This window comes from Hippocampus guttulatus, chromosome 14 (assembly GCF_054856545.1).
Source record: "Hippocampus guttulatus isolate MCC_2025c chromosome 14, RoL_Hgut_1.0, whole genome shotgun sequence".
NCBI lineage: Eukaryota > Metazoa > Chordata > Actinopteri > Syngnathiformes > Syngnathidae > Hippocampus > Hippocampus guttulatus.
In genome coordinates this window covers 15,325,059-15,346,757 of record NC_141274.1, presented here as the reverse complement: position 1 = coordinate 15,346,757, position 21,699 = coordinate 15,325,059, and the positions used below count along the sequence as shown (strand labels likewise).

The following is a 21,699-nucleotide window of genomic DNA, read 5'->3' as shown; positions in this document are numbered from 1 at the left end:
AACACCAATATTATTTTGTTTTGGCTAATAATCCCTCCAAATCAAGTACTTAGAAAAAAATCATTTGAATAAAAATTGTCAAAAAAGGTTTCTTTGAATTTCAGACAGAAAAACAACAAAAGCATCTCCAAATATTGTACTCTCTTTATTTTATGTTTTTCAAATAGAATAAAATATGTTTTGGATTTTTAAAAATGCATTTAACAAAAATATTGAATGAAATTAACTACCTACATCATAAAAACCATAAATACCAATAAAACAGTAAAGTCTTGCTTTTTTCATTTCAATATTGCAGCAGTTTGTTTTTTTGTTTTAATTCAAAAGCAGTTCTTGTTCTAAACTCTCCTCTGCAGTAGCTTCCATGCACCATTAAATTAAAAAGCTCATAAAATGCAGTGTTCATTTGCAATCAAAAATACATTTGTCAAAAAAAAATATTTGGCAATGTAAGAACATCAATAACATGGAGCATAATATTTTCTCCACTGTACAAAATGGTTCCCGCGCTTTCCTTTTTTGGTTTTGTTTTTAAACTCTTCATCTCACGCAAAAATGTTTTGACAAAAACACATTTGTGTTCAGTACCTCAAAGAGGACTTCCAGTCTTTCCACTCCTCAGTCCAAAATGGCGTGAATTAAAGGAAGATGACCTTCTCCGTGGGCTTCTCCAGCACTTCCTTGGGGAAAGGGGATGGGACTGGGGGCGGGTCCTCCAAGCCACTTCGGGGGTGCATGAACGACTGTGATATTTTCACGCTGCTGGCATGCCCAGATGACTCATCTACTGTCCATAAAACACATGGCAAAAGGAAATGAGAGTTCAGCTGGGGTCCGGATCCGGAGCCACTTGAATGAATGAATAAATGTACACACACACACGCACACACACACACGTGTACCTGAATGGGAGACGGCCCTCAGACTCCCTCCTTCCTTCCCCGTCACTCTGATGGGCACGACTTGGCTCACGTCGATGGAGGCTGCAAGCACAGAGATGTCAAACGTGTCCAGTAGGTAGACGGACAGATGACTAGATAGGCAGTTGATACAGTGATTGACAGTTATGGTAGATAATAGATAGAAATGATGATGATGATGAAGATGACCTGCGCTGTGGGCCCTCTGGTGCGCCGCCTTTAGACGGAAGCCCCGGTCTTTTCCCTTGGAGATGGTGGCCAGCTTGGTGGGGATCTGCTGCACCACGCCGGCCACCTTGTGCACCTGGTTGGTGGTGCTGATCAGGTGCACGGGCAGTTCGGGTTTGGCCGGCGGAGGGACGCTCATGCTCTCCTTGCGCGGCGGGACTTTGGGCGGCGTCTCCTTGTTGCCGTCGCGGGCGATGGCCAGTAGGACGTGCGGACGCGGGCTTACGCTGGTCGGGCTGTTGGCGAGGCTGCCCCTGAATGACTTGTAGCTGGAGAGGTTGATGTGCTGTGGAGGAAACACGTCAACGTGTTTGTCATGAACAAACAAATGCGCACACACATATATATTTATATTTTTTTAGATATGAGACAAGTTCTGTCTCGAAAATCTCATTTTTTTTATTTTCTTCCACCGATTCCAATGTCAGCAACCTAAGGTGACAATTGATGGCTCTTCCACTAGATGGCAGTAGGTATAAATGAAGCTGTGTATCCAGCTGTGGCCAGAATAAATCGACACCAGATCGTTATTTCAACACAAAGAATTTGTGTTGGGTGGTGTGCCGTGAGTTTTCAACCATAAAATTCGTATGCGCCTTGTTCAATCATGCTTTTTTGTACATTACGATTCAGACAATCTCATATCAGTGTATGTATTCACAAGCGTTCCAAAGTGTGAAGGCAACTTCGACATGCGGTTATTGTTGGAAAGGATGACTACTAGGCAGGAAACTCCGCCGCGGTCAACTCACCGAGTCATCATAGTTGGCGTTGCCCGCATTCACGGCCTCCGCGTACTTCTTCAGCTTGTCCTCCAGACGTTCTTTCTCCTGAGTCAGGCTTTCTTTTTCCCTCTCCACGGCTTTGGTGGTCTCGCGGAGGCGCTCCAGACCCTGCTGGTAGTTCTCCCACTGCCGGTCATACTCCTCCTTCTCCTCGCCGAGCTTGACTTCGCGCCGGGCGCACTCGTCCTGCCGCAGCCTCAGCTCGGACTCCAGGGCCTCCATGTAGAGGCTGTGGCGCTCTCGCTCCTTCTCCCAGCGTAGCTGCGCCTGGCGGTGTTGCGCCTGCAGCTTGTGCAGGTTGGCCAGGTCCTCCTTGTGCTTCTCCAGATTGCGCTGCTTCTCTTGTTCCAGCAAGGCGCCGCCGGAGGGCCGCGAATGCCTTTGACCGGGAGAACGCAGCGTGTGCTGGACCTCGATCTGACTGTCCTGCCGGGCCACGACAGCCTGGGAGGACCGCGGTTGAAAGATAACCGGCGTTCACGCACGCCATTTGTGTCGTGGTGGTGGGAAAGCAGCTCACAACTTACTTGTAATGCATACAGCCTCTGGGCGAGCAGCATGACGCGTTCACACACCTGCAGAGGGAATGATAGGAATGGGACCTACAATGGGACCTCAAATGACAAGTGTTCGAGAGCTGAGCTTGTTTTTGTTTTTTGCCCCGAGTTGCGAGCCACCGTTACGAGAGCCAGATAGCGCTAGCGACAACAAGAAAATGACGTCATCCAACTCGTGGACAGTCCCAGTCCGAATACTGATTCACTGATGATTTTAAATTTTTACTGTATTCTTGAAAACTTTTTGGTTTTTTTTGCATGTTGTCTTTCTTGTAGTATAAATTCTAACTGAGCACAACAGTATGAAATCAAATTTAGCATTTGACATTCCCCGGGCTTTTGAACTCATGTTCAAGCCATTCTTTATAGAAAGATTCAACCTGACGTGCAACATAAATGCGCGCAATGCAGAAAAAAAAAAGATTCATCATTATTGATCAATTTAAGTGGATGAAAGTCCAAATATTGAATATGAAAAAAGCAAGACAGCGCGTTCTTTTCATCGTATATATTTTTGGGGCAGCGTCAGTGAACTTTGGGTGGCCCCCAGGGGGAATGTTCATGTAAAACACCGCCCCGCTCTCCGTTTCTCACCTCGGCTTGCAAGTCGCTGGTGGCTGAAGCCCAAATCTGCGTCCACGCGTTGCTGGTGGCCTTTACGAGACGGCAAAAAGGTTTGGGATGATGCGTCGGTACGTGGGCCTGAGGGTTGCGTTTGTGTCACTCACAGGCTGCTTGTGGCTCTCGGGGAAGCGCGTGGTCTCTCGGGACGGAGCGTCGTCGGCCTTAACGCCGCCAACGATGAGCCCGTTCAGCACATCTCCGTCGGGAGACGTGCGATCTAATCAAAACAACGAAGAGCACCTTACCCGAAGGGATTTCGGCATGAATTCATCGCGGTGGTTACGTTAAGGAGTTCCGTGCTGTATTTCTCATTCCATTTTGTCCTACGCAGCTTACCTGTAAGAGTGTTCGCAGACGGGTTAGCGTCGAGCGGCCCCGAGGCCTCGGACCTCCTGTGTGACCTCCACTTTAACGCATAATCGCCCCCCTGGATGTTAGCGGGGTCCTTTGCTGTGCAGAAGAGCAGATTTTGAAGGCTTTCCACTGCAGAAACACAAAAAGGAACCCCATCAGCATCGGCATCAGCATCAGCACAAAAGACGGACACATTTGGAATTTGCTCCGACCTTCGTGGATGGCTCCTTGGAGCAGTGTCTCCCCCTGCTGGAGGTCAGCGGCGTCTCCTCGCAGCAGAAGCCCTTTGGCGGGGCTCTCTTGGCCGGTCATGTCCCGATACATGGTGCTGAAAATCTGCAGCTTCTCGGACAGGCACAGCTTGATGTCCTCGTCCCTCGCCTTCAAACGCTCTACCCATGAAAACAAAACAAAAAAAAGGCATTCTTAAATAGGATGGATTGGAAACACACAAAGCACTTGGACTCTTACCTTGATATTCTTGCAATCTGCTCATCAGCTCCTGCAAGCGTTTGTCCTCCGCCGAGTAACTGCAATCGGAAGGATTTGTTCGTGTCTTTTGAAACCATTTTAAAACGTAGGGCATTTCCCCAAATAGCGGTCTTTGTTGACTGCCGATATTTCAAGCAAGGCGTTTTTGTTTCTACAAGAGTGACATAGTCCGCACGCGCGATATGAACGTGAATGCCGGATTTGGAGGAGTGGGGCTGATGAGAACATATTTTTGGCTTGACTCGCCCCTTGAATAACGGCCATTGGCTTTTACTTGCGCTGAAGGCCTTCATCGGAGGGGAGGCCTGGATTTCTATCAAGACTTGTGATCGGATTAAATATCATGACGCGTGCGATGTGCATTTTATGCCATCGTGTATTTGCTCTACTAACCAGATGACTGATAATAATGCCCGCCGTGAAAAAGTGAAATGAGAACAACAAGAAGAAGCGTTCTGACCGGTTTATGGCGTCCCATATGTGGCCCATCCAGGCGACGCGCTCCTCCCTGGAGCCGGCGTGTAGCTCGTACATCTCGTACACCTCCTGCGGCGTGGCGGTGCACGCGCAGATGAGGAACATGGCCTTGTCATCGTGGGCCACCTCCCTCAGGATCAGATTTTGAAGGCTGAGCACCGGCGGTTTATTATCCTGCGTGATAACATAGCGGCTCTGTGTGTGTGCGTGTGTGTGTGTATTTTTGAAATGAATTTTTCCCTCCCGCACATCACTCACGACAGCAGCGAAAACGAACTTCTGCTCTTTCTCTTGCAACAGCAGGAGCACGTCTGACAGCAGCACAGCGTGGACGTCTGAGGAAAATCCAATCAAAGATTATTCAATTTAGACCGGGTCCGATATACCGTCGGTAAACCTTTGACACGACGGCAGCGACATTCAAATATGTAGCAAGACCGGTCGGATCAAAGCGCCCTGATGCATGAGCCCAGTCCAACTGTAGAGGCCACGTCACAGTGGTTTGAATTAGTCGGGTTTATGCAGCACGTGAAACCTCAACTAACTTACCGCAGTACTGCATGCTAACAGCATCTCGACATTGGGACGGGAATCCTCGTCTTCAGGATATTCGAATAGCATTCAGTCAAGAAAAGACTCGCGTTATCTCGTGGAAGGAATCTCAGAGTGAGACATCTGGCAGCCATTTTCTCAAAAGTTCCCCTCACCAATTCATGGACAACCGTTATCAATGAAACGATGCCCTTGCGCACATCTACTCCTCGTAGCTCTTCTCACAAGCACAATGAATACAAAAAGGGGCATATATCATGGCGAATTGACTTTTCAAAGGAACTTTCACAAATCGTGCCTGCCCAGGGATTGAATAAATCTTATGTCATCCGATGTCTGAAACTTTTCAGACATCACCTCACTTCTTAAGCTAAAAAGAGCCTTTATCCCCGACCGACGTAAGTTTCAAATCTTCAATATGTATTTTTAAAATGACACTTCCACACGCGTGAAACACATGTCAACTTCTTCAAATAAACCCCAACATCTTTGAGAATCGTCAATTTCGCGGCACCATGCTAGTCCCATCGATGTCATGTGACTTGTCCTCAGAGGAGCACATGAGATGAAGCCCATCCCAGCCAGCAGCGTACACCCTGGATAGGCCACAGGGCAGCCAAGAAGATCAACTCTTTGAAATATCATGTTTTCCTATCGAGCAATCCAATCAACTGGCTCTCGGGCCTTAACGGTTTCACATATCAGAACACCGGAGGCATACCGTTGTATAGTACTGAGCCGTCTGCCCACAACCTTTGGCAAGATTAAGAATCAGAATAAGATGAACCTTTGTGTCTGCCAGAAGACTTGCAGGCGAGCGGGCCTTCGTGCAGCAGCGTCCGGTCACCCTGGATCAGTTCCTCGCGACGGATCGGCTGCCCGTCTTTCATCCGGCCGACCGACTTGGGCTCCAGGCGCACGCCGATCTCGCGGAGGCGGGAGGCCTTCTCGTACTCCCTGATGTTGTCGTTCACCCGGGAGATGGTCTCCCTGATGGCCGCCAAGCCCTGGAGCAGACGCTCGTGCTCGTCTGTGTCGACTGAAAGGTGCACAATATCTTGAGGGCGGGGGGGGGGGGGGGGTGTACGTGTAATTGTAAATGAGAGAATAATCCCAATCGTGGCGTACCTTCCGTGTTCTGTAGCAGTCGCTCCACTAAGACGGGGTACTTTGAGATGCGCTGGGTCACCAGTAGGAAACACTCAGGGATGCTCAACCTTCTCACCAGTACCAGCTGGCCAATTTTCTGGTGGCAGACACCCACACATTCAATTGGCGTGGAAAAACTCAATCCGGAGCGTCTGGAAAGTCGCTTTGCATTTACGAACGGACATGTTTCAACAATACGCTTTCCTTCGGCAGTCGACAGATCCGTCTGTGGGCTCCCGGTCCGGAGACGTCGGAAAACGAACGCCGCCGCCTCTCGGGTTTCGGCGCCGGGTGAGAGTTTGCGTCTCACCTACCTTCATCAGGCTTTGAATCTTCTTGTTGCTCTGCAGCTGCTCTTTGTAGAAGCTGACGGCTTCCGTCTGATGGCTGCAGAAAATGCTGTACCACTCCTTCATTTTTTCACCCACCAGGCCAGAAAACTAGCACAAAACAAAACATAAAAACCGAGGTCAGCCATCCACACGTTTGCTATGTATTGTATATTTACTCCGTGTTATCCGCTATCTAAAGAAGAACTTTGATATTCCGAGGGAAACCTGTGCGATGAGTAGGTCTCCCAGCTCGGTGATCTGGTAGCCGTCGGGAGCGCCCTCCTGTTGACTCTGGCTTTGGCGCACCTTGAGGCAGTCGAGGAAGTGCTGGTGCAGGGTGAGCAGGGCGTCCACGCCGGGGAACAGCGTGCCCACTTTGTCCTCGTCCAGCAGCAGCGATTGCCGCAGCTCGTGCATGTAGACGTGTCGGAGGATCTTCAAGGTGCGCACGTGGTGCATCTCTGTCTGGATCAGCTCTAGACAAGAAAAATAAAAAAATAATTGTCACACTGAAGTAGGAGGAGTCATTTGACATTTATATTTAATAAAGAATTTTTCAAATTGAAAAATGCCTCCCAGTGTGGCAATACATTATTGCCAGACTGAAAAACTATACCTTCGAAATTGCTTTTATCATAAATGTCTAAGGATTAAAATATTTTGGAAATTCACAGGTTAAAATATTATTGTTAAAGTTCAAATTTTTTACCTCAATTCATAGCGTTATTCCCTTCCTATTAAAAAAAAGAAAACCTCCGTTGAAAAATATGCTTTATAGTGAGGGGAGAAAAAAAAACAGTTTAGGTGGAATGCAAAGTAAATATTCACTCCATTCATTTTCACGAGTTTTTCTTTTTTAAAGATTACAATTTATCTTCATGGAAAAAATAATTTAAATTAAAAAAAAATATATATATATATCAGGGCACACGAATACACAAAGGAAAGCGTCTGGTGTCGCATGGAGCGAAATAGCACGGCACTTCAGCTTCCGGCACTCAACACAACACGGTACTGCGACATCGTGATCTTTGTAATCATAGGCCATGCGAGTTTACGAAAACATTTTACGCAGCGCAATTATAATTACAAGCACCGTCGCCCTCATGTCATTTACAATCATCGTAAGTGAAAAGATAAATAGCACCGTGGTCACCGCTCCTGAAATAGCACATCCATTCCAATGCGTAACCCTGGCGAGAATTAACGCGGTCGGGCGTTGGGACGTTGGGCGCACCGTAGATGACATCCTGTCTTTTGACGGCCCCTCGGTCCAGACCTCTCAGGTAGTCCGGGTCGGCTGCCGCGCTCCAGGACTCGGCTTCCAGGCTCTGAGGGTCGCACTCTAACTTGCCTCGCAGCAAAGAATAATGACCGTCTGGAGGACACATTACATTCACTAAGTGGGGACGATATCTAGAAAACGATTTACTTTTTCAAATGCATTTTACTTCAACTCTGAATTTTGTTGTAGCGATTTATCCCTGGCTCAAAGAAAAGCCCATCGCAGTGTTACCAATTTATGGAAATTAAATTCCATTTTTCAAACTGTCAAGAATATTCCAGGATGACTGGAGGTTCAAGTCTCAGATCAGGCTCCAGTAATGAACAAAATTATAATCAAGTTGTATCAATTAACTCATGAACTATCCTCGAATAAAATGAACGGATTAAAAAATACAGATCAAATAGCTACGCCATCTTCAAAAGCAAATTGCCGAATTAAGAAATAATTCAAATGAGTGAAAGACATCCGAACAAATAAAAACAATATGGAAATGGCGAATCATCTTCAAATGAATGATCCAAAAGAGTGAAGCCACTTTTGAATGAAATTAACAAAATGAATGGATTTTAAAATATTCATTGAAAAAAAATCCACCTCCAAATAAATGAAAAGGTAATAAACTCAGCTTCCGAATTTAAAAAAAAAATGAAATCAAATGGATAGTGAATAAATTAAATAATATAAATGAGTCCAAAATGAAAGGAACTAAAAAGAGTGAAGCCATGCACAAAATGAAAGAGTAGCGAGTGATTTTTCTTGTCAAAAGACACCACTTGATCTTCCCAGTGGATGAGCTGACCTTCCAGATTGATGGAAACAGCCAGGGAAACGGCATCCTCGACCATGAGCCTCCCCCGCACGCCATCCACCTCATCCATCCGTGCTTGGCCGGACCTGGGGGGGGTGAAAAATGGTTTGAGTGGAAACATGACTCAAATCAAAAGGAGACGATCAAGCTAATTTTGAAGAAGGCTGCGAACACATAACCAAGCTTAGCACTTCCCCCAATGAACTCGTGTTTGTTTCTCCAGCGGTTTGTGCGAGACGTGAATCAAGTATGAGGAGAAACCAGTTGATCTGAGTCGCTGCCGCCGGCGCACCTGAAGCTTGTTGTCGCGTCTTTGCGTGACGATGAACCGGGCTGAGCTTTGTCTTGAGTTGGCGTGACGGTCATGCCGGGACCCGGGGGGAAACCAGGGATGCCATCGGGAACACTGAGCGCAAGGAGAAAAAGAAAACAACGTGAAATAGCGCAAAGAGTGCTCACGTATCTTCCCGTTTACTGTATGAACCGAAAAGAACAGGCAAAGTGCAGCAAGGTGCCAAGAAGCCAGGCGGTCGCACGCAATGTTCAAAGTCATCGTCGACTAACAAATGTTAAGCCTCCACACTTGAATTCATTTGCGGGACTGTTTCCGCGAGGCCTGGAATTCGCCCAACCATGTGAGCTTCGATACAAAATAAGAAGAATGCATCCGATTTATATGTCGGCCTACGGATGATCACATCTGCCTCACAGTGGCAGATTTCGAGGATTTGAATCCGGTCTATGGGCTTTCCTGTGCGGCGTTTGCATGTTCTCCGCAAGCCCATGTGGGTTTTCTGCGGGTACTCGGGTTTCCACCCACATTCCGAAAAACATGCACGGCAGGTAAACGGAACACTCAATTATTCCTAGGCGTGACTGTTCAGGCGTGATGCTTCAGCACGCCTTTCGCTCAAAGTCAGCTGGGATTCGCCCCCGCACACCCGCGACCCCAGTGAGGATGAGCGGATTGGATCACGGATGGATGCATTAATATCCCGCTTTTCTGCGCATGGCAAACGTGCTATCGAATGTCTTGCATGTGTCTACGGGACTTTTTCATGAGTTCTGTCGAATGATAAATGTGTCAACCCAATTTTGCGTCAATCGGTGGCACGAGTGCTTTAGAGGCAAAAAAATGTTGTCTGATCCAGTCTCATGTTTTCATGGAGAATCCTGGAAAAGATCATCAAAAATGGTGACGTTTAGATTGACACTTCGGGGTGGACTCACTTTTGTTGCCGGTGGTTTCGACACTAATAGCTGTGTGTTCAGTTAGTTGTTTGGCGAGGAAAAGAAACGTTCACCGTCACACCATACAATCTGTCCACTTTACATTGTAGCGGTGTCATTTCCTCAGTGTTGCTGAGCAACATGGTTCAAAACGGTCTCGGAGGTGAACGAAAGTTATCTCAGGGGGTCGGCCATCTGCCGCAAGCGCTCGCTCAAACCCAAAAGGAAAAAGAGACGTGAGGGGTTGAATGAGAGTGTTGACACAGGAGCTCCCTGCAAAAGAGAGACAAGACCAGAGCGAGCGCTTGAGTCCAATGGCGGCGGCGGCAAAATCAGCGAGACCTGCCAGGAGCTCAGGTCCGACCAGCTCCCTGGCAAATCCCGGAAGCGCACTGTGGGAAACGCCGCCGCGGCCCAGATGTGACGGCAGCAGTCGGCTTTCATCCGCTCATACTTGGCGAGGGCGCGGCATACCCTGCGCATCTTCATATCTTCATCACGAGCGCGCGGCTGCCGCTTGAAAGCGCACGCCGCCGCCGGCATCCGCGTCACGGGGAAATCGAATGGAAGATGACACGGCTGAAGTGGATGTTGATATGAGGAGCACGTAGATGGCATTGCGCTATTTGGAGCCGTGAAAAAAAATCAACAGCAGCTCAGAAGCCGACGCACCTCAAACGCACTGTTGTTAATCGAACACAAACACAATTTTGATTTACGCTAAGTGTGACTTATGACTCCGGTACTTTCTTTTCATTTTAATTTGGGCGTGGGGCCTATAAAATTTCAAGAAGAGATCAAAGCGGCATCGAGACATTGGCTCGGCGACCTCAAGGGAGTCATTTGTCGGTTTGCGAGTCAATATTTGCATTTTGTGCCTCAAACAACCAAATTGAAACACAAAACTGCGAATGGGCATTGATTTGGCAAAATGCAGAGCTGGCAAATGTTATGGAAATCACTGAACGCGAACTTGTTCCACGTGCAACGTGACTTGAGAAAAAAAACAACAAAAAAAGATCAATAAAATGTTACGTTATCAGTATCGGAGGGGGAAAAAACAGCTAGGCATCCCGAGAATTTTTAGCCACACAAAAAGTTACTCGAGCTAGAAATGACTTGATGTGTTTTTCGGCACAGGCCACACCTCAAAAGACTGAAAGGAAAAAGCCGTGTGAAATCCAGGTCACTGCCCCACATCACAACAGGAACTAGACCAGCGAGTCTGCCAGGTGGCCTGCTGCACAAAACGCTCGACAAACAGCACAACTCAACATACGTGACGCAGCAGACATGCGCGGCGCAACACAGCTCAACGTGCACACCCACACACACCTCAACAACCACAGATCTGTTTCTGGATTCTATTTGTTGAATAATACATGCCCGTTGACGCAGTTTTTTCGTCAACTAGTCAAAAGCGGCAGCGGTTATCATTTTGGGTGATGTTAACGCGTGCCATAGGGGGTCAACTGATCAATATTCAATACCTGCTCACGAGCAAAGATTCAGTGGATACATAAGGTCAACCTAGCCCTGTTTAAATGCTTCATTTGTTTTTTTTTTAGATATATTTCTTAAAAAAGCAACACTTTTTCCAACATTGGTGTGACCGAGGCACTTTAAACAGTGGCGTGCGCGACGGCTATCATCTAACGTGCGTTGAAATGTGATTGGTTAATACTGGGTTGGTATGGGAGTCCGGCCCCGACCTACCTGTGTGGAGTTTGTATGCTCTTCCTGTGCCTGCGTGGGTTTTCTCCGGGTACTCCGCTTTCCTCCCACGTTGCAAAAACATGCATGGCAGGTTCATGGAACACTCTAAATGTGTGTAAAATGTCTCCTTACTATTATGTATTTTCCCTTTTTTGTGTATTTTGCTCATGATATTTTTGTATATATTTTTTCTCAAATATTTATGCATTTATTACGATGACTAGAACTACACAACGTGTTGCCAAACGGCCGAAAATCGATCGCCTAACGACCTACTTTTTCGTGAGTATCAATGCGCGCGCAACATGATGCCAAATGAAACTGCAACAAACTACATGAATCAAACAAAAACTTGTGTTCGGTTACCACAGCGTCGTGTCGACCCTAAAAGCTTTTAGTATACAAATAGGAGAATTAGAAACAAAATACAAAAACTCAGCGGGGTGTCGCTTTCAATCAACAGTTTCGGGCGAGGAGGCAAACAGGTGTCAAGTCTGACTGAGGTCGGCAGGTGACTTGGCTACCTGCATGCTACTGTGTTAAATTGTTCGCCATTAACACCGATTTAAGTTAATAAAAGCCACGCTTCAAAGTGCATCCATGACAAAACAAACCAGAAGGAGGATATTAATGTAATTTGAAGTTTGCAAGCAGGTGAGATTGACGGCGGTGTTTAGCGTCGTCTTATCAAAAATTATTCGGCAAACCTCCCTCGAAAAAGCACAAAATGTCGGGCGCAGGGGAAACGTTGCAGTGGTTGAATGTCTTACCTGTGAGGAGACGGGAAAGAGAAGGTTTTATAATGTTCGTTTCAGGACAGACGACAGGTTCAGTGTGGTCGCGTTTCCTCAGCTGGGACGATGACAGCAGCGGTGAACGCCGATATGCCGACTCCCGAGGAACAAGTGCTCTGCTCGAGAGAGGCGGTCAACAAGAAGGTAAAAGGTACAGCCTCCTGTGGAACAACCCAGAGCACTACTTCCGTTCAAAGGGAAGATTTTTTGGGAAAGATTTCATTTCAATATGTGGGTATATTTTTAAGTTGTTTTCTTAACGTTTGTACCTTTTCTACTACTTGCCCAATTTTACGTAATATTTTTGTATTTTGAGTGCGTGTGTGTGTGTGCACATACACTCAATGTACTTCCTGTCTGTGTAAAGGAGATATTTTTGTTTGACCTATTTTTGGGTAATTCTGTATTTTTGTGTATTCTTCACGTTATAGTTTTTGTCTAACATCGCTGCAATTTCCCTAATATTTATATATCTTACGAATATATATATATATTTTCTTAGATTTGTGTATATCGCACACACTACAAAAAAGTACTTGTCATATTTACAGCATCGACCTCACAGTGCAGAGGTACCCAGCTCCGGCCTTCCTGTGAGTCGCTGTGAGTTTGCATGTTCTCCCTGTGGCTGCGTGGGTTTTCTCCTCGCGTACTCCAGTTTCCTCCCACATTCCAAAAACATGCATGGCAGGCTGATTGAACACTCCAAATCATAGGTGTCAAACTCAGGTCCTGGAGGGCCGCTATCCTGCACGTTTTCCAAGTCTCCCTGTTGCAACACACCTGATTCAAATGATCAGATCATCAGCAAGCTCTGCGCAAGCTTGACATTGAACCTGCTCATTGGAAAACATGCAGGACAGCGGCCAACCAGGACCGGAGTTTGACATTTATGCTCTAAATTGTCCCTAGGTGTGAGTGTGAGCGCGGATGTTTGTTTGTCTGTGTGTGCCCTGCGATTGGCTGGTAACCGGTTCAGGGTGTCCCCCGACTACTGCCCAAAGACAGCTGGGATAGGCTCCAGCACCCCCCGCGACCCTTGTGAGGATAAAACCATTAAGAAAATGGATGGATGGATATTTATAGTGCTTTTAGAAATCAGTGAAATATTTTGAGCATTTTTGTTTGAGTTGTGGTTGGACTGTGCTGCAAGTGCACTTAATGGTTTGCTCTTGGATCAAGATTTGGTCGTGTGGAAAATAAAGAGAAATGGTGAGCTAAGGTTGAGACTCTCCTGCAAGCAGGATGCGCCTTGCTGCAAATTTACATTTTATTTGATCTCGTAAGGATGACGATTCAAAAAAAAAAGAAAAAAAAGAAAATGAAACAAAAACAAAACACTCATTCGCCTGCTAAGCAAAAAAACAAAACAAAACAACAACAAGTGCTATTGGTTGATCATGAGTTCATGAATTAGAATTTAAAAAAAAAAGATTGAATATAATAGCGCAACATGTAAAAACGTTTTTTTTTTGTCGGGAGCGATAACATGAGCTATGTACAAAAACCATCAATCAATCATTTCATGGATATGCCGTGTATATATACACGGTATATTAAAAACAAAACCAAAAAAATTTGTATATAGCATCTCTTTTGAACACCCGCTTTAAAAGAAAAAGCAGCTATTGGTCGATGTGAGGAGGTCATTTTTAAAAATATCCTTCAGCTGTAAATGTGAAACAGAAACAAATAAATAAAATCCAACAAGGAAAAGAGTGATCTCGTGTCTTGTATCCTGTTTGTGTTTGGAATACTGCAGAGCCAGGAGATTAAAAGAAAAAAAAATTCACCATCAACCAGCTCCTTTCAGCAGTTTGTTCAAGAGTTTCAAGAAGGACACTTTTTTTCCTTCTACTTTTTTTCACAACAAGCAGTGAATGAAGCCTTTCGACACGGGAGTGGGGAGCCCCTTTTCAGCCTCGTTGTGGTTGTTGTTGGGGTTTTTTTCGGGCGGGGAGGGGGGGGGTCCAGTTCCTCAGAAACCTTGACAGGGGTCCATATAAGTACAGTGGCGCCTTGAGATACAACTTTAATTCATTATGTGACCACATTGGTATCTGAAATCATAATTCCCCAGAAAAAATACTTATCTGTGAAAGTCTCCCCAACACCCCCCCAAAAAAACATGCAAAAAATGGTCACGTTTTTTTAAAATGAGAAAAATAGCACTCTACTATTTCCTTCAGTCAATGGCAACCTACTCTTGTACATTACAAAAACAAAGTAAGGACACAAATCTAATGTGAAAAATTGAAGTTTGTAAATCCAAACAATTCGATGAACATTGTCCTCCTCCTTCTGGTTTGTGTGCTTGGGCCACCAGGGGGCAGTACATTACAGCCATACAGATATTTGGATCTGATCAATTTCACAGTAAGCAGCAGTATTGTTAGATGTTCTTTGTAGAGGATTCAGAATATACACCAGTGAGTGGAGAAGGTGAGTAAAATATCTGTCTATACGTGGTACTTCACTTTTTGAATTTAAATATCTGTTGCTTACAGGGTTAGAACACCATGACTGTAGCTATTTGAGAGCCAGACTATGGCATTATATATTCCATTAAACTGAGCGGACTTTTCTATGGAAAATCTGTGGTTAATTTTAACATGCGGGTAGTTAGCAGCTCGAAGCCGCTTTTTTGAAGAATTGTGACTTTTTGCCAAACTGCTTATTGTGAAGTGTGTTGAGCTGAAGACACTGCTACCATAAAGCACTCGTATCTCTAATTTTTGCTCTCAAGTTAAAGCCCCCCCCTCCCCCCCAAAAAAAGAAAAAAAACTAGAATCTAGAAATAATTGTGTCGGGTCACTTGTATTTTAAGGCGCCACTGTAGTGTCCATCTCTCTCATTTTCAAAACAACCAGAGAAAGAGACCTTTTAACGCGGCAGTGGGGAACGTCTTTGTGGTTGTTCTTTTTTGGGGTGGGGATCCATTTTCTCCAATGCCTTGGCAGGGGTCCATATATGTAGTTTCTTTCTGCTCCCCCCCCACACAATAACCAGAGAATGAAGTCTTTCAGCACAGAAATGGGGAACCCCCCCACTTTTTTTTTTTTTTTTTAAAGGGGCTTATATGTACATATGTCGTTTCCCACCCTTTGGTTTCATCCCAAAGTTGTTTTTTGTTGTTAGCAGCCTTGTTTCACAGTTGAATTCTTTATCCACAAAATTGGCAAAATTCATATTTCTCTCTCTATTTATATATATAGTATGTACAGAGGTAAGCTGCAGGAGGTTCTACTTAAAAAAAGCACTGTAGTGTGTGTGTGTAGCAAAAGTAAAAATCCTGAGATATGCATTGAGGGTTTTCTGGAGAGTGTGTGATTTATGTGTTTTAAAAAAAAAAAAGATTCTGTGGGAGGAGGGGGTCCGGTTAGGAGGGGCTGTGTCGTGGTAGAGCCAGTATGCGTCCGTTGCTCTTGCCGCCATTCATGTGCACGAAGGGGATGTGGTGCTCCTCGTAACTTCCCCCGCCTCCGTCCCGGTCGGGGCAGCAGCGGAGTTCCCTCTGCGAGTAGGAAGAAGGGTCGAGCGGAATGCTCTCCATGTTGTCCACATCCAGGTCCAGGTCGTCGGCGCTCTCGGGCGGCTTGTTGTCTTCGCTGTAGAAGAAGGAGCGCTGGCGGTAGGACGGGTGAAGGTCGTCACGCAGCATCTCGATGATCTCCTGGAAGGACGGACGCATCTTGGGGTTGTACTGCCAGCACATTTGCATCAGGTTGTGTCTGGAAGAAGGGAAGCAAGCGCAATGGCAACAGTGAAAACTCACACGTTTGCGGTTCGGCATTCGTCAAACACTATCTTGGGATAGTGTTTGACTCAAATCTTAAATTTAACAAACACTGAATTACGATTTTTGTTATCATGCTTTTATTGAAAGTCCTCTAACTTTTAATGGGCTGCCTTTTAAAGACAAAAACAGCATTGTCAAAGTGTGCGGCAAAGTTATTGGACTTAAGTGCAATTTGGGAGGAACAAGTAGCAAGGTAAGCGGAAAAAATAATTTAAAAACATCTCTCTCTATGTGTGTGTGTGTGTGTATATATATATATACTGTATATGAAATATTTTGCACATTATATTGTGTCCATATGTTAAAAAGTATTCTGTCATGAACTTGCTTAATAAGTTCGTGGTTGTATGTGGCCCTCGCAGTTGCACTGATGAAAACTTGGCGACCCCCCAACATCGACATGCTCGATGTAATGGGGTTGATGCGTTCTGATTCTCTCTGTTTTAAGTGTTTTGCTGCCATCTTGTGGCATCAATATTTAATTACAGATATTTGGAGGGGGTGGAGGGTAATGTCAATTGTTTGCGAAATGTTGCAGGGCTAAGCCCTGCCACAACTAACAACCACCCCCTCAAAAAGTTTACAATGGCCAAGATTTATCCTTTAACTGTAAATACAATAAACGGCGACAGTTGTACTTTTACATTGTTGACGTTATCATGTACTCACAGTCGGTCCGCGCAGTTGTCCGGTCGATCCAGGTATCCTCCATCCATGACAAACTTGAGCACCTGCTCGTTGGAGAGGCCCTGGTAAGGCTGCTCTGCCAGCGTGCTGATCTCCCACAGCACCACCCCGAACGACCTGCCCGCAAGGCAAAAACATTGGGATACAAAAACCTTCTTCATCTGACGTTCAAATCAATGAATTACCGACCAGCAGTCTGAATGTGCAGTGAACACCCCGTCCTTCAGAGACTCGGGTGCCATCCACCTGACGGGCAGCAGGCCCTTCCCTCCTTTACGGTAATAGTCTGTCTCGTAGATGTCTCGGGTCATGCCAAAATCTGAACAGAGAAGAAAAACAAGTTGATTCAGCCAAAGCAATAAAACTCCATATCTTAGGGGAAAATAACATGACCACGTCGAGTCAACTTTTCCAAAGTGTAAAACACACCTCCTATTTTGACGGTGAAGTCTTGCGCCACCATGCAGTTCCTGGCGGCGAGGTCTCGATGCACGAACTTCTTGGCGTTGAGGTAGGCCATGCCGTCGGCGATTTCGGCCGCCATCTGTATCATCTCCTTGAGCGTAGGAGGTGGACGACCCGGGTTGTTCTGACAATCGCATCATTTTATTTATTCATTGTTTGATGTAGCGAGTACACCGCGGCTGCCCGAGGGAATGTACGAGAAGATGTTATTACCTCAGCATCAGGGCGCAGGGAGCGCAGGTAGCTCTTCAGGTCCCCGTGGGTCATCAGCTCCATGACCACCAGGGTGGGCTGACCTTTAGACACCACGCCTAGCAGACGTACCTAAAAAAAACAAAGGGACCATGGATTTGCTGACTGTAAACCGCATTGACATTTCAGACAGTTGATATATACCCCCCGCACCCAATATTTTATTACCTTGTATCTTTTTTCTTTGTGTATATTTTATTGAGTAATTATATCAATTTTTTGGTGAATATTTTGATGGAATTATTGTTGTCTCATATTTGTATTCTTTCCAAATCTTTGTGTATTTATTCCTATGTTACAAGTTTTTTTTTCATATTTTCAAAAGTTGCAATCTTTTTTTAAATATATTTTAAAAATCATCTTTTGTTTGGCGTCATTTTCTGACATTCTTATTTCTTTGCAATAATTTTCTGTTTTTTAAAAATATTTAAAAAATTTATTTTTTCCACATTTGTTTTGGACATTTTTGTCTAATGCTTTGTATTACTGCATATACAAATAAGTATTTTTCCATCTAATATTTGTGTACCAATTGTACCGAAGGCTTTGACTTTTTATTTTTAGAATGAGGGCTTCTTCTTCTAAAAAAAAAAAACAACCAAGGAATTAAAATTTGTCAGGTAATATATGTTGGCATGACTGTGAAGAGGCTGTAGCTGTTGCGCTTACCACGTGGTGGCAGCTGAAAGCCTTCATGACCGAAGCCTCGTTGAGGAACTCGATCCTCTCGCGCAGGCTGGCCGACTCGTTGACCGTCTTGACGGCCACGTGCGTCTCACCCTCGCCCTTGACGATGTCCTTGGCGATGCCCTCGTACACCATGCCGAACGAGCCCTGGCCCAGCTCTCGCAGGATTTTGATTTTCTCGCGGGCCACCTCCCACTCGTCCTCCTCATACACTGCGTTCATTCGCATTTGCAATTGGTCAACGTAGATGCGCACGACATTGTAAAGTGAGCATATGTCAATCTACTAATCGATGTTTCATGAAGTCAGATTGGTTGGAGGAATACGAGATCGGATGGTGAGTTTGTGCCTTACTGTCATTAGCGCTGAGATACTCGGGGTTGGACGAGGCGTAAATAGGACCGCTGGGCCCTTGAGTTTGGCTGAAAGGAAAACATCAGTTCATAGAAGAAGTGCGGCGAAGAAGAGACGAGTGGCGGAGGCGGCCTACCTCTTCTTGAACATGGCAAATCCCGCCAAGGCTGCAAAGAGGACGAGCACGCAGATGACCGGTCCGATCACGATCTTAGCGATGTTGAGAGGATCTCCTGGTTAAAAACAAAACAAAACGTGAGACACGTTGCACATTCCGATAATGTCAACACATCACCGAAAGCAAAGACTTACTCGCGTCTTGTACGTAGAAGTAGGTGGGATTGGTCCACGAGCCGTTCCCGGCCAGGGAGGTGGCTCGGATCCTCACCGTGTAGTTGCCGGAGTGCATTACCCGCAGTTTGCAGCCACGCGTGGCTTTGTACATGTTCCTTGACACGCAGTGGTGCAGCTCCTGGGCCAAAACAGCTCATTCAATTCATGGGCTAAGTCTCATTTCTTCATTTGCCATCTCCTCAGAGATCTTCCCGGAAGGAGATGGTAATATTTGTCCACTAACGTTCTTATCGTCTTCTTTTGAGTACCCATGTTTGTTTTTTTTCCTTTTTACTTTGTATTGATGCAATATCCTATTTTTTATTTATATGTTTGAAAATATTTTTTGCTTACCTAAAACTGTATTTTTTTTCATCCTTTTGACCAATATTGCTTAGGCTCTCGTGATGACGTTATGAATGATCGTCTTTGCTTTCACAAACCCGTAACGTTCATCTCTAGTTCACGTTAGTTGTCGATGAAAGATACAGCGGAAAGTGGACGGAGAGACCTTTGATGTAGGTGCTGCTGTTTTGTTTAGCAGCACAGTCCGCTCACCTCACTGTCGCCGATGCGCTTGTAGTTAACCTCGTACAGGATGATCATGCCGTTGGGGGCGGCGGGCTCCTGCCAGGTGATGTGCGCGATCATGTCGGACACCTCGTACGTGATGGGGCCCGTGATGTCATCGGCTTTGTCTGCAGGGGAACACATAAAATGTCACAGGAAGGTGTACGATTTGCTCCGTCCGCACATTGCTTGCGTATTTATTTGACTGACGAACTCCTATTATGATTCGAGTGGACGTTGATCTATAATAAAAGTAAACGTTTCCTGTTTTTTTGAAAAGCGTGCGAGCGCGGCTCACCCTCAGGCATGGTGCGGGCACTGACGTAGGCTGCCATGCTGCAGCGGGCTGCGTCGGTGGGGTGGTTGCAGGCGTGGATTTCGATCTGGTAGCTGGTGAAGTGGCGCAGGTTGGAGATGACCGTGGACTCCTTGGCCAGTACGGTGACCACCGTCTTGGTGCTCTCCAACATCTCCTCGTCCTCGGGGATGACGGTGCTCGACGGCCTGCTCCCAGAAGCGGCGGTGGGGAACGGGCGCGTTTGGTTGGCCGCGCCCATCGCCGAGCGCCGTTGTCTTGAGCGTCTGCAAAGTGAAAATTGATTTTCTTATTTTGTCGGAAAATTACGATTTTTTTTCCCAGGAAGTTGAAAGCAAGCCATCTATTTGACTTGACTACCCCTTTTTAAGTTTTGTGTAGGGAAGTCTTACTTCATCTCAAAAACTTCATTGTGGAGGTAGTTCTCAAAGGTCTTGCGGTACTCCAGCTCCTCCTTCTCCTTCTTGAGCTCTTTGTCCGTTTTGGGGCAGGCGCAACATCGCGTGCCGGGTCCCTGCTCTTCCGTCCGGTTCCACTTCTGCTCTTCGTCTCCGTCCACTTGAGTCGGTACCCGCGAGGGGAGCTTCATCCCTGGGAAAATGGGAAGACGCTGTCACAAAAAGAGGGCGGGACAAGGGCCGCACATGCGCGTGCTTATATAAAACCCGTGTCACCGGTAAGTGTTGTTCACGCACCTTCCAGCATGACTAATGTTTTGACTCGCCTCGCTCTAATGAGCCAATCCTTGACCTTTTGCTTTGCGCGGTAAGGCAAATAACGCTGACAAATGTCATCACTATAACCGTCATCATTGCTCACAGTTCAATGGCGTCCATGACCCGGTCTGATTGTACCGTGACTGTTTGGCTACTTCAGGCACTCGAATCACCGGACGATCCGGCACGTCAATCATGACGGCACACGCGCGTACGTGTCGTCGACGTCTCACCCTTCTGACAGTAGTCAAACTTGTAGAGTTCGCTGGCCTCGGCCTGCCGCTGACAAAAGACCAGGTAGTGTGTGATATTGCCGTTGGGGTCGTTGGGGGGCTTCCACTTCAGTATGATCTGCGAGGATGAGTTGGATGACGAGATGGGGTCGAGAGGGACCGATGGTTCTGTGGACAGAAAGATATCCACACGGCATTGAAGACCTAGTACATGCGCTGCTACTTCCTGTATGTATTACCGCCACGGAGCTCAATGCTGACCAACTATGCGGGGGAACATCAATAAATCAAACTTTCATTTTGGGATGCAAGAGATAGCCGATGAGTGCCGTTGACGTTCAGCTATAGTTAGTGACATTTTTAATCATTTCTCTTCATTGTTTGTGATTGTACAATTGATTTTTAGTCCAAGTCGAGAAAGCCCTCGGTATGCAGCTGTGGTTGTTTGAAAGTGCTGTATCAATAAAGGGTTGAGTGCTGTGGGGAGTCGGCACTCACAAGTGCACACGTTGTTCCGATTCTATTTCAGTGCTTTTGTTTGAACATATTAATAAATATGTACAAAACACCAGTGGGGCTGATAACACTTTATTTAAAGGGACTATACGGATGAGAGCTTCTGAGATAGCGCACCGCCTGAAGTAGCTAAATTTTGCTTCTCTGGATGTCAGGGTAAAGGCCAACACAGACTATTTGTGCACCAAACCAACTGCTGCTTATATGGAAACGGCAGCGCCGGCCTTGGGGTCGGGGCTGACAATCTGACGCGACATGGACGAGGGAACCTTGGAGTGAGGGGTGCCAGACGGGGTAAGAGCGCCACGCTGCCCTTCACGTGGCTACCAAGCATTCATAGGCACATCGAAAGAATCTGTGTACAAGCTTTTCCAGATGGTGTGAATAATATACGATACGCCGTGTGTTTCAGACTGAAAAATTGGCAGACCACTGTCCCCCCCCCCCCATCTTTCCATGAATAAT

At 46.1% G+C, this 21,699-nt stretch overlaps 2 protein-coding genes across 7 annotated transcripts in view; both read right to left on the bottom strand.

Moving 5' to 3' along the window:
• Positions 1-126: 126 nt before the first annotated feature.
• On the bottom strand, positions 127-12,450 carry arhgef18a (rho/rac guanine nucleotide exchange factor (GEF) 18a). 5 transcript variants are annotated; one of them, XM_086128790.1, is made up of 20 exons: positions 12,283-12,450; positions 8,859-8,972; positions 8,558-8,652; positions 7,708-7,848; positions 6,696-6,946; positions 6,453-6,578; positions 6,118-6,235; positions 5,777-6,028; positions 4,696-4,772; positions 4,421-4,611; positions 3,940-3,998; positions 3,681-3,860; positions 3,451-3,597; positions 3,219-3,331; positions 3,085-3,144; positions 2,461-2,508; positions 1,901-2,377; positions 1,110-1,434; positions 903-983; positions 127-787 (listed from the first exon to the last, which is right to left on the bottom strand). In XM_086128790.1, exons 2-20 carry the CDS (start codon positions 8,930-8,932, stop codon positions 639-641), a joined length of 2,964 nt encoding a protein of 987 aa, XP_085984916.1. In that variant the 5' UTR covers positions 8,933-8,972; positions 12,283-12,450; the 3' UTR covers positions 127-638. The 5 variants fall into 5 exon arrangements, with proteins under 5 accessions (XP_085984916.1, XP_085984917.1, XP_085984913.1 ...); XM_086128791.1 differs by having other exon boundaries at positions 127-784; XM_086128787.1 differs by having other exon boundaries at positions 4,421-4,772.
• Positions 12,451-13,524: 1,074 nt separating this feature from the next.
• The window catches only part of insra (insulin receptor a), a 34,807-nt gene continuing 26,632 nt past the window's right edge, over positions 13,525-21,699 (bottom strand). For both annotated transcript variants that reach the window (XM_086128391.1, XM_086128392.1), the window contains exons 9-21: positions 20,719-20,886; positions 20,162-20,360; positions 19,752-20,035; positions 19,442-19,581; positions 18,863-19,022; positions 18,687-18,783; positions 18,551-18,618; positions 18,179-18,408; positions 17,471-17,581; positions 17,222-17,381; positions 16,982-17,111; positions 16,775-16,909; positions 13,525-16,037 (exon numbers count right to left, since the gene is read on the bottom strand). In XM_086128391.1, coding sequence (XP_085984517.1) covers positions 15,686-16,037; positions 16,775-16,909; positions 16,982-17,111; positions 17,222-17,381; positions 17,471-17,581; positions 18,179-18,408; positions 18,551-18,618; positions 18,687-18,783; positions 18,863-19,022; positions 19,442-19,581; positions 19,752-20,035; positions 20,162-20,360; positions 20,719-20,886 — 2,234 coding nt within the window. In that variant the 3' untranslated portion in view covers positions 13,525-15,685. The remainder of the gene's footprint in view (positions 16,038-16,774; positions 16,910-16,981; positions 17,112-17,221; positions 17,382-17,470; positions 17,582-18,178; positions 18,409-18,550; positions 18,619-18,686; positions 18,784-18,862; positions 19,023-19,441; positions 19,582-19,751; positions 20,036-20,161; positions 20,361-20,718; positions 20,887-21,699) is intronic.

Bases quoted from the DNA above. Each gene is read 5' to 3' on its own strand.
- arhgef18a (XM_086128787.1), bottom strand. From the start codon at position 8,932: ATGACCGTCACGCCAACTCAAGACAAAGCTCAGCCCGGTTCATCGTCA. The intron at 3,145-3,218 runs GTGAGTGACACA...CGTCTCGTAAAG, and splicing joins CCGAGAGCCACAAGCAGCCT to GCCACCAGCAACGCGTGGAC. The intron at 1,435-1,900 runs GTGAGTTGACCG...TTTCCTCCACAG, and splicing joins ACGCCAACTATGATGACTCG to CACATCAACCTCTCCAGCTA.